The sequence below is a fragment of the Prunus mume genome, linkage group LG5 (genome assembly GCF_029339155.1).
Source record: "Prunus mume cultivar Tortuosa linkage group LG5, ASM2933915v1, whole genome shotgun sequence".
Lineage (NCBI taxonomy): Eukaryota > Viridiplantae > Streptophyta > Magnoliopsida > Rosales > Rosaceae > Prunus > Prunus mume.
In genome coordinates this window covers 29,701,524-29,713,448 of record NC_142702.1, presented here as the reverse complement: position 1 = coordinate 29,713,448, position 11,925 = coordinate 29,701,524, and the positions used below count along the sequence as shown (strand labels likewise).

At 38.5% G+C, this 11,925-nt stretch overlaps 2 protein-coding genes and 1 pseudogene across 4 annotated transcripts; all 3 read left to right on the top strand.

Moving 5' to 3' along the window:
* The first annotated feature begins 52 nt into the window (after positions 1–52).
* On the top strand, positions 53–3,293 carry LOC103333620 (Tetratricopeptide repeat (TPR)-like superfamily protein). 2 transcript variants are annotated; one of them, XM_008236492.3, is made up of 9 exons: positions 53–205; positions 427–651; positions 745–1,018; positions 1,150–1,300; positions 1,610–1,832; positions 1,935–2,026; positions 2,167–2,302; positions 2,560–2,891; positions 2,976–3,293. In XM_008236492.3, the coding sequence occupies exons 1-9, from the start codon at positions 159–161 to the stop codon at positions 3,224–3,226; spliced, it is 1,731 nt and encodes a 576-aa protein (XP_008234714.2). In that variant the 5' UTR covers positions 53–158; the 3' UTR covers positions 3,227–3,293. The 2 variants fall into 2 exon arrangements, with proteins under 2 accessions (XP_008234714.2, XP_008234715.2); XM_008236493.2 differs by having other exon boundaries at positions 60–205; positions 362–651.
* Positions 3,294–4,151: 858 nt separating this feature from the next.
* Positions 4,152–6,963, top strand: LOC103333621 (uncharacterized; annotated as a pseudogene). The gene is made up of 3 exons (XR_016126737.1): positions 4,152–4,176; positions 5,060–5,972; positions 6,238–6,963. The product of XR_016126737.1 is annotated as an uncharacterized LOC103333621 (transcript).
* A 985-nt stretch (positions 6,964–7,948) lies between these two features.
* LOC103333622 (alpha/beta-Hydrolases superfamily protein) lies at positions 7,949–11,520 on the top strand. Its single transcript, XM_008236495.3, is given in 12 exon segments — positions 7,949–8,186; positions 8,300–8,501; positions 8,801–8,883; positions 9,086–9,186; positions 9,335–9,430; positions 9,537–9,590; positions 9,900–10,048; positions 10,298–10,415; positions 10,550–10,637; positions 10,757–10,767; positions 10,769–10,993; positions 11,080–11,520. Coding segments are annotated over 11 exon segments (1,209 nt in total). The 5' UTR covers positions 7,949–8,065; the 3' UTR covers positions 10,955–10,993; positions 11,080–11,520.
* Positions 11,521–11,925: the final 405 nt, after the last annotated feature.

The following is an 11,925-nucleotide window of genomic DNA, read 5'->3' as shown; positions in this document are numbered from 1 at the left end:
TAGGGCTAAAGCTTGAACCGACCAGTCACCCGACCCAAACCCGGATCGTTGAGTTAACCCACTCACATAACCGACCGCCATTCTCATTATCTTTACCGCTTTGGCAGCTTGGGCTATCTTTCGGTTTTCACTCTTCTGCAACTCCTCCTCTTACTCCAATGGCAGCTTCCCTTCTTCTCCCTTCTCCCTTTTTCAACAACTACGGGTAATCTCTCTATCCCTCTGTCTTCAGATTCTCAATGTTGTTGTTGCACATACCACATATATAATTTCAGTTTTAATTGTATTGAATTATGATTCTGCTGGTTTTGATTCACCAAGGATGGATTTTAAGAAAATCATTGCCCAATATTTTGAACAGGGATTTTTTATGTAGTTGAATTTGTTGGGTTAGTGCGCTCTCATGATCTTGCTTGAACCATTCAGGATGAGCAAAGTGTGCTTACATCACATCCAGTCGGGCCATTTTCACAAAGGCCTCACTTGCTTCTCTGGCTGTCTCCCAAAAAAGAATTCCAGCATTTTCATGGTTCCTGTTAGAGCCTTTGCCCTCTGCTGCTATGCCTCCAGAACTTTTGCTTCTGTTGGCTCATTAGATACGGATGTGGCAGGCCAAGAAAGTCATGTTTCAAATTCAAATAACTTTCAGAGGTGCAGCTATTTCCTTTTCCTTTCTATTGTTTTTTTGCTAAGTTTCACCATAAAATAATAAGTTACTGACTGCCCAATTTTTATGATTAGCAGGTCTGTTACTTCTTTTCAGCATTCAAGTGACAAATTGGATGGGATGAAAGATTTTGAGAGGGAACTGCAAGAGTTATTTGATGAAGTCAAAATGATGATTATGATGGGGAACCAAAATGATGCCATAGACCTACTTCAAGCCAATTATGAGGCGGTGAAGGAAAGGATGAAAGCCGGTGTTAGAGGCATTGAAGAAGCTGCTACCGTTGACATCATAGCTCTAGGATACATGGCTATTGGTGACTTAAAATTTGTTAATTCCCTACTGGATATGGTAATTTCTTCTTTCCTTCTATAGGGAAGGCGTATATTCTTTTGAAGGGCGTCTATAGTTTTTCTCCCCCATTTCCCTCTGTAAGCTGTTATTCCTCTCCTTTTTGTTGGTGCATTTTAATGGGTGGCCAGTTGAATGAAGTTGTTGACAGTCTAAAGGATGATGAACCACTTCTGGATTCCGTTCTCGTGCATATGGGAAGTATGTATTCAACTTTGGGGAAGTTTGAGAAATCAATGTCTGCATATAGGAGGGCTATTGGTAACATGGAGAACATTTATGGTAAGCTCTCTTTTCAAGTTGGAGCCTTTTCGCTACTCATAAACTAGTTGGCTGTTTCCAGATGGTTTTTATGACTTTTGTGGTGAATGATACTAGATGGCTAAATGACTCGATCTCCTTAACACATCATAATAAAGTCATGATATATGTGATTTTGCATGATGAACTGAAGGATCTCTTTTTTACAGTAATATTCGATAGAACTACAAGTTTAATACAGTATGAATCCATTGTAGCTTCACTTATTGTTGTCTGCGAGATTTGAGGTTTTCCATCTTTATTAAATGGTTATTGCCATCTTGTCTTCAGGGAAAAATAGTGTCTTTCTTATCACACCAATTTTGGGCATGGCAAAAGTTCTCAGCTCCATTGGAAGAACTTCAAAAGCAGTAGAATTCTACCATCGCGCAATAAGTCTTCTAGAATCAAGTAGAGGTGCTGAAAGTGAGGATTTGGTCATACCTTTATTTGGTGTTGGCAGTCTTTTACTCAAAGAAGGAAAGCCTGTTGAGGCAGAAAGTCCTTTTCTAAGGTTTAATTGCTTTCCCCCTTTTTGTAGAACAGCTTACTTTGCTTCCTTGTGCACTGACTGAATCTTAGAAGGTTTAGTTCATTCTTTCTTGTCCTTTTGTAGAATTTTTAACATATACAAGAAGTTATATGGAGAGAATGATGGAAGAGTTGGATTGGCCATGTGTTCTCTGGCACACGTGAAGTGTGCAGTGGGTAATCATACAATATCTCCCTCTCGCTCTCTCTCTCTCTCTCTCTCTCTCTCTCTCTCTCACACACACACACACACACACACACACTGTGAATAGCTTCTCTGTTTCACGTATGGGTTCAGATGCTCTAATTTGCTGCAGGAGATGCAAATGAAGCCATCTCTTTATATAGAAAAGCTCTACAGGTCATCACAACGTCCAACTATATGGCTTTAGATGACAGCAGAATGGAGAAGATGAGGATAGATTTGGCAGAGTTACTTCATGCTGTTGGAAGGTACAGTTCAATTCAATATTATGATTGGAAGTTTGGATGTAATTTCCTATATTTCCAAATTTCATAATAGTGGTGGTTGTTTAGTGATGTTCTTCACTGATTGTACACTTGGTAGATGTTCTTAATTATCGTCTCAGAAGTATCCTTATCTTTCTACTTCTTACATTGTAAGTTTCTGCTGATGTGAAATTAAAAACAAAGCCTACGGCCTACAGTTGCTCCTTTCTCTTTTAGCATATTAATTTGGATGCTTGCAGAGGGAAGGAAGGCCGAGAGCTACTGGAGCAATGTTTGATGATCACTGAGAAATATAAAGGTAAAGAGGACCCAAGCTCAGCAACACATCTTATTAATCTTGCAACGTCCCATTCGAGGTCGAAGAATTATGTGGAGGCTGAGCGCTTGCTGAGGACAAGTTTGGAGATCATGGGAAAGACAGTGGGGCCTGATGATCAATCCATCACATTCCCAATGCTGCACCTTGCCGTTACTCTCTACCATTTAAAGCGGGATGAAGAAGCTGAACAGCTTGCCCTGGAGGCTTTGCACATCCGTGAAAAAGCATTTGAAAAAGATTCCCTTCCTGTTGGTATGTTGTTGTTTTCTTTATGGTCAAGTAAATGACAGGATCATTTGGTCCTCATCTGATGTGCTATGGTGATGTATTTCGCAGCGGAGGCTCTCGACTGTTTGGTGTCAATCCAAACTAGATTGAAGAAGGATGATGAAGAGTTGCTGGAGCAGCTAAAGAGGGTTTTGAGCATCCAAGAGAAAGAGTTTGGCCCCGAGGGTGAGGAGGTTATGATAACCCTGAAAAAAGTTGTATTCTACTTAGACAAACTAGGGAGGAAAAACGAAATTTTCCCTTTGCAGAAAAGATTGTCTGCACTTGGAATGAAATTCAAGCAACGGATTCAACATTAAAAGCAATACTTGTGTTTTGTTCTGCGCTTGATTATTTTTTAAATACAAATTTTTATATTTCAAACGATGTCGTTTTGCGGCAATTATGGCGTGCATCGTTCATTAAAGTCAACGACTATAATTACGGTGTTCATTATGAGTTACGACAATAAGTGGAAGACAGCACCGCAAGGCACCAGACCAGACGACGTAAAGTAAACAACAACACTACTTATTTTAAAATGACATGTCGTATATGGTGGGTTCAAGTTTCAACTTGCGTCCTAAAATACGTACGAGTTACAGTTGCAGAATGATGTGAGATCTTTTGTTTATGTCTATTTCAGAGAAATAAAAAAACTCGGTGGGCTTTGGTTGGCCCCATATTTATAAATTGCCAATTTGCTAAGAAACATTTCAAAGTGACACTTGTCACCCTATCAAACGAATGGGATGGAATGCGATATTGCAATTGCACATCCAATAATGGCAACGAAGGTGTATTTTCGCACCAAAAATAAGGCCCGGTAGACTCTCCACATTGAGGTACAACCTCTTTAGCCCAACGTACTACTTCATTCAGCACATAAAAAAGTGTCACCCAAAGTTCGGATTTTCAACCTTTGCCGGATAGAAACAGAAAAATGTTAACTTCCAATTGGTCTTTTGGATATTTTACACTTCAAATCAAACGGGATATCACCGCTTGCATTATTATAGCAATCAACGGTGATGTAGGAGCCAATAAAGAAGGAGGTCTCTGTGTCTGTATCTGCGTCTTTGGATCTCAAAAACATATGCAAAATCCAGAGTACCCGCCTCCCTTTGAAGGTAGTTTTCTCTTTCTTTTCAGATTTTACAGATTCTGTTCAATACTTTGGGGTGTTAATGCTTGAATCATGATTTTTATTTGAAATGGAATATGCTCATATTTGTTTGTTGGTCAATCAGTGTTTGATGCATGTTATGAGGTGATTGTTTATATGCTATTGAATCTTTCAACCGTAAAAGCTTTTTTTTTATATATTTTTTTAATATTTTTATGGCATCTATTGGGTTCTCACTGGTTGAGATTTTTTCTTGTTTCTCTTTGATTTCTCAATTTCATGGCATGATTTGAGTTGGGTATTGCTTTAATTGTTTCAATATTTCGGTTTTTTCAAAATTTACGTATTTCAGTTATTTGAAGCGCTGTCTGGGCACAATTGTCAGTTTGTAGAACGTGGAACTTGATTTTAGATATTCAACTATTATAGATAGAATATGAACTGACTTGGTATTTATAGATTTTGATTAGCGCTTTTGTGTTTGTATCATACTATCGCAGATTTTACGTTTATAGAGATTTTCTATCAATTACTTGAAGCAGAAGCACAGAGCCCTGTTTTTCACTTTGTAGAATCTGGATTTGATTTTAGACCCAGTTAAAATATTAAATACAAGTGAGTTTAGGTTTTTTTTTTTTTTTTTTTTTTCTGGTTGAGCTTGTAGTTTTACTGGGTTGAGTCTTAAATTTACATCAATAACATCAATTCTTTGTTCCCTGTATCGTCTCTGTGAGGTTGTATATTGTTACTTTTGTTTTACTTCTGATTTTGTATCTTCATTCTTCTTTTAAATGTTCCTGCCTTTCTCGGATCAGAGTTCTGTTAATTTTGTTGAGATTTGGGACTCTTGCCCACATAATGGAATTGCGCTTTAGTACTTGAGTCTCTCTCTGCTTCGGGCAAATTTCTTTTTTCTGGTTAAAAGCTTTCAAATTCCTAATTATGCATTCAGGTTTATGCCTTACCGGTTGTGCCTAACTGTAAACTATAACTGATTAATATTTTGTTATTTGTAAATCTACTGCAGATAGATAAGGCATGGCAGCAGCAGAAGCACGAACTGCATGGCAGTGTAGAGCAAACTGTCGTTTTGTGCAAGAAGATGTGAGGATCGCTCCAAGATTTTCTTCCTTTCCGTCATCATCTTCGTCAAAAGCAGAATCTGATATTGCACCTGAGAATGCTCCAGAAGGGATTGATCACTTCACACCAGGTTGCATGTCTTATAACCCAAGTTCTGAACTGGCACCCAACACTAAGTGGTGGTTGAACCTGGAACCCAACTTTGGGCCTCAGAAGGAATTCACGTATGAACAGCTAAAATTTATTGAGGCTGAACTTGAAGATCTAAACTCTGGATTTGTTAATAAACCTGCCATTATTAGTGACTATTATCAGTGCAACGGGGTAATTAGAAATCAAAATGATATAAAAAATACTGTTGATTCATTTGTGGAGCAGCCATGCAAGGTTTCTGTCACTTGTACAAAAAATGACCAGAGTAAGGGAATGCAAGAACTCAAGGCAGAAACTGGTAATATTCCTCAATTGCCTAAGAAAAGGGACCCGGAGGAGTTTTGGTACTCAGATGATCATCTCATGAACTTGGATTCTTTCAACTGCTTGAGCTCTGAAGAACCCAAGAAACTGTCTTCTGGTTTAGAATCCCAGTGGTTGGGAACTGGGAAAACTGAACCATGGTGGCGCTCTGCAGGTAAAGATGAATTGGCTTCCTTGGTTGCTCAGAAGTCACTTGAACATATTGAGAACTGTGATCTTCCACGGCCCCAGATTAAGCATAGTAGGAAGGGCCCTTCTGCTTTCGACCCTAATTTATCAATTGATCAGATGGCTGAATTGGGTTTCTCCAATATGGACACTTATACGTGGGGAAGCTTTACTTCAGGTCACTCAACACATGAGTCTGACAGTCCATCAAGGTATTTCTATATCATTTACTTTACAACAGCTTTTTCAGTTGCCCACTATCATCTGGTATTCATCGAGCATTCATATTATATGAATCACATAAATTGCAAACCAATTAAAGAACTTTATGGTCTAAGTGTCATGAGGATTGAGGATCAATATCTAAATTGTATATTATTTTCCCTCTTATATGAAAGGAACAATTTATTCTTTGTATCGTTCTTCTTAAATGCTTAGTTTAATTCTGACAAGCTATATAATTTGTTTCATTTCCAGCCAAAACAATGACTACGGTACAATCAGCAAGGATGAGGTTGCAACCCAAAATAACGCAGAAGATGATCGAAGTAAAGCTGAGCTGTTGGAAGCTTTGTGTCATTCTCAAACGCGAGCGAGAAAGCTGAGGAAGCAGCACAGCAAGCCTATACAGAGAAGGAGCACATCATCACTCTGTTTTTGAAACAGGCATCACAACTCTTTGCCTACAAGCAGTGGCTCCAATTGCTGCAACTTGAAAACTTCTGCCTCCAGCGTAATAGTAAAAAAGAACCAATTTCCGGGCTCTTTCCAGCTTGCTTTCCATGGTCCCCATACAAAGGCAGGCACATGAAGAAGGGCCAGCGCAGGGCTGGAAAGAGAAGTGGCAGACCAAGGTATGAGATTAGCAAGGGTGCTGTTGCTTTTGCACTGGGATTGGGTCTTGCCGGTGCCGGTTTGCTCCTTGGGTGGACAATGGGGTGGTTGTTTCCAACTATTTAATCTTGATGCTTGTCAGTTGGTAGCTTGCTTGAATGGTATTTACTCTTCGTGATGTGGCTGGGTTACATAGGATTGATACACGAGATTAGTAACTTTTTTCATTATCTCTATTAGTACGCATCAACTTGTTCAGATTTGTTAATCCTGTAAATACCAGAACTGGTTTTTTGTACAAAAGATGTAATTAATTATGGACATGTATGTAACCATGTAATCATGCGTATGTAACCAATCTTTATTTCATGTGTTCCCTTCTACTTGTAGATTGTCGCCTCTTGTGAATGTTCCAGTTTGAAACTAGTTTTTCAGAATTGTACGAAAGCTACTTGGTGCAGATTCTAAAGGCCGGATCCTGTTCAAGAACCAAGATTGAAACACGCGCACATAATACATAATACAAAATCATAGAACCACATTTGCCATGTGAGATATTATTGTTGGATAGGAACAACGAAGGAAGCTCGACCTTGTCACCATCACCCTAAACCGACCATCCTACGCAGCATCAGCCACCTTATATCTGCCACGATTTTCCTTCCAACCACTCAATATCCGAAGAGAAAACAAAACCACCGACCAAACACTCCTCCTTCGCTTTGTTCCAAAATTGGATTGAAGTTTCAGACTTCTGTTTTTCTGTCAACAACACTTGATAAGGCGCTTTTATGAAAAATGCAAGTGTAGATTGAAAATACACAAGAATTAAGATTACTAGCATCTAATCTAAACACCGTTTAGTTTTCAGTGTTGCCAATTGGTAAAGGTCATTGAGTTGACAAAGGGAATTCAAACTTCTGGAATACGTGCTTTGAAAACCAAAGGCGTCTCTAGTTTGACTCGCATCATTTATTTAATAATGCCCCCAATTACTGTTTGCGTTGGGTCTGATTACATGATTGATTAGCAAGATATACGGGTAAAAAGGACCCATCAAAAAGAAATTCGTCTAAAGAAAGTGACAATGAACCCAGGAATTGTTCTTAAAGTAACATTTTAATATGAGATTAGTTAACAAGTAGATGTGAAACTGTCCCAAATAAAAAAATTAGTATAAATAAACAAAAGCATACATATGCTTCCTAGTGTCTTCCCCCACTTTTTATTGGCTGAGTTTGTTGACTTTGACCGCATCCGGCTTAGCGGACTATTGCACTACATGGCAACAACCGCTCATTTTTTGCCACGTATTCCCGCCGACCTTCTAGACCATATTAGAGGATACGCCCAGACCCAAAGGATAGCCAAATTCTCATGTTCGTTTCCGGCATCTGAACAAAACGCAGAGTGCCTGACCTCCCTGCCTTTCTCTAAAACCTCTTTCACTCGTTCGTTCATCATCAAGACGATGCCGTATTGCGAGGTCGGGTCGCGGCAGAATGCCACTGGCGACGCCAACCTCAACAATGGAATCAAAATTTTCTATAGAACCTACGGTCAGGGACCGACCAAGGTCCTCCTCATCATAGGTCGCCTATCAAGATTCAATATTTTCTTATACAATATTTACTTTTGATATTTTACGAACTGAGTTTTGGTCGGAGTTTTCTGGGTTGTTGATAAATTTGCAATGGATTGTCAGGTTTGGCGGGGACTCACGAATCATGGGGCCCACAAATCCAGGGGCTGACAGGGTCCGTTACGCCCAATGATGATGATGAAAGGAGGGCAGCCGATGACTCTGACAATGAGACTGGTTTTAGTGGCGGTGGCATCGAGGTCTGTGCCTTCGATAACCGTGGTATGGGTCGGAGCTCCGTGCCCACCAAAAAATCCGAATATACGTGAGTTTCATTACTTCATTAATTTGAAAAAGTCAATTTTGTTCTAGCTCTATAAAATCCATATTGAATTTTGAAAAAGAAAAAGATTGCTTTTTCTCAGTATGGAACTGGGTTGGTTTTCTCATCAATGCGCTTTATGAAACCTATTGGCTAGTTCAGTTCTATTTTTTATGGAATTTGATCAAAAAACTGATTTACATTTGTTTTGTATTTGAAGTTTCCCATTAATCAAACGTCTGTCAAGCCTACTTATTTAAGAGAGTTTAGTTGAATTATGGTATCTGGTTGTTTTGTTGCAGAACAAAAACAATGGCAAAGGATGCAATTGCGTTGATGGATCATTTAGGCTGGAGAGAAGCCCATGTTTTCGGGCATTCCATGGGTGAGTCTATGATTCTGAGGTTCCTTGCAAGGTTTTTGAACAGTCTATGATTAAGTTAATCCTGGCTTTTGGCACTGAGTCACTTACTGGATGACAAACAGTGAGCTGAATTTTCTTTGTAGCATTAATTTTTTTTTTCGTTTTCCGCATTTCATTTGAATTCAAGTTCTTTAGTCTGACTTGAATTGTACTACCACAACAGGAGCTATGATAGCCTGCAAATTAGCAGCAATGGTGCCTGATAGAATTTTGTCATTGGCTTTGCTTAATGTGACTGGAGGAGGTTTTGAATGTTTACCAAGGGTTTGTACATATCTTGTCATTGCTGCATTAAAATTTTCTTTTACCAAGCATTCTCCTTGACAAGAGAGTTAATTATGCTCACTACCCATGAAGTTGAAACAGCATTTCAGTTGACATTTTTCTCATTGATATGTTCAATATTTTGCAGCTTGACCGACACACATTATCAATTGCTGTCCGTTTCTTAAAGGCAAAGACTCCTGAGCAAAGGGCAGCTGTTGACTTGGACACCCACTACTCCAAGGTCCAAACTGCTTTGCATTCTATCATTTTGCTGTCTGTTAACTCTGCATCAATAATCAGTGAAAGAAAAAGCGGCTCTCTAACACATTTACTCTATTAATGTGCAGGGATATCTTGAGGAATATGTTGGATCCAACACGAGAAGGGCAATTTTATATCAAGTAAGCCCTTAAAATTTGCAATAAAATTCAAAGAAAAAAACAGCGGTATCATATCTGTGAATGAGAATCACAAATATGTTACAAGGAGTATTCCAGTAACTCATCTAGGGAATCTGTTTGCTATCATTATGGGGAACTTTTTTGTAAAATAAGGGGATTAATTTGGGATATGTAGTTTGGGGTTTTCAGATTTAAAGGAACTAACTTCTTATTGAATTATTTTGATATTTAATTATTGCCGGCAATGGGTTCAGGGTTTAATATAATTGTAGCATAAGATCCATGACCTGATCTAGAACCTGGTTCCAGGAGTATGTAAAAGGCATATCAGCAACTGGGATGCAGTCTAACCATGGTTTCGAGGGTCAAGTCAATGCATGCTGGACGCATAAGATGAAACAAATGGAAATAGAATTGATCCGCTCTGCAGGATTTCGTGTTTCAGTCATTCATGGAAGGTGCAGTCATACATACTATGCAGTGCATTTCAGATGTCATTTCTTTTTCTTCTTCAAGATAGGACTATCAGTTGGGCTGGAATTTGTATGCCTACAAAAAGGCAATGGTTCATATGTACATTTCCGGCTCTCAATAAAAGCTATCATCTCTGTAATGAAGTTTTTAGATGGAACTTGTAAATTTTGATTTTCCATTTCATTGCATCGCAGTTCTTCGAAAAACCAACTTGACATTCATTGAATTTACAGGCATGATGTCATTGCTCAAATATATTATGCAAGGCGACTGGCAGAGAAGCTGCACCCTGTTGCTAGAATGGTAGATCTTCCTGGAGGGCATCTAGTGAGTCATGAGAGGACGGAAGAGGTGTGTTTTTCTTCTGGTAGATTTGAATAACAAAGTAGGTCATTATTTACAAGATTATATTGTAATCAGTGATATGATTCATTTATGCTTGACAGTGGAAATGATTTGCAACTTTAATTTATTTCACATATCAGGTCAACAAAGCTCTTATTGAGTTGATCAAGGCATCAGAAGCAAAGACAGAGCCACATGATTGGACAAATTTGCCTGAAAAAAGTTTGGGTAAGCAATTTAACTTAAAAGGAACTGTTCTCTCGCTATTCTGTATGATAGCATGAATTAATGGACAGCATGCCTGCTGTATTTTGTGAATTTATGCTAATATATGCTATCGTTTACAGGGTGGATGGCCTACAAGAATGTCACTAATCAGAAAAAGAACTGATGAAGGCAACTGTGTATCTTTCATGTGCAATATGTTCGAAAAGCTACATCTTTACCTCTTATACCTCTTTGGCCTCTTTGCATTGGCATTTGAGAATGCAAGGAGAACCTTCAGAAGTATAAAACCAGCTAGAATTGGACATTCCATCACATAGGCTGAGACAAGATAGCCACTAGACCCACATGTTTTACTGGTAAATTATACTGTATTTTTCCTTCAAGAGCTCATTTATTAGACCAAGTGAAGCACAACAATTGACATAGTTGTTTCTTTCAACAGGGGTTTATCAAATTTTCATTCTGTTGGCAATTTGGCACTGCCGAATGTATTTAAGCAGTTGGCGCTCTCAAGTAAATGCTGTGAAGAGTTCCCAACACGAGTGTAAGCCAGAATTATTTACAAAATGAGGCCCTTTATAGGCAATACAGACATGTTGCAGATGGAGGCAGGAATGGAGAGAGATCACAAGGGCCAATATTTAGGCGGATCCCAATCCTCGTTCACTTGCAACATACGATGCTAATTCATCCATTTATTATTTGTACCACAACGAGTCCTTACAAATGACACGTTTTACAGATTAAGCGTCCAGAATGAGAGGGAAAAATAATAGGGGGTTTTCTATTTGTATCCATCTTTCTGCTATCATATATCAACTTTCCCTGCAGAAAGGTTCCTATTTTACATCTATATTATAATTTCAATTTTTTTAATTTTCAACTACATTCATCCCACCTCTAAAGACTTTGAATTGAGCAAAATTTTGGGTTTCGAACCTCGAAACTCAAGATCTTTGCATATGATATGGATTAAGGTATCAAACTTTATACAGCCAATTAGCAGCATCACTAGTTTACCTCAAACAAAGACATGTATTGAGACAAGGAACAGATATCATGCATGCCTAGTAAATTCTTATGTTCATCATACATGCCTTTGTTCAAAAGAAAGCAGAGCATCAAAGTGAATATCATTTTAAGACATGTCGTATGTACTTACGTTCATAAAGAAACAGTAAATTTTAAGGAAAGCAGAGCGCAAATTTTTATGTATAGACCGCACAACAGAATTTCATGGCCAATTCTCAAACCTGGAATTATTATACGGTAGAAACATATAAACTAT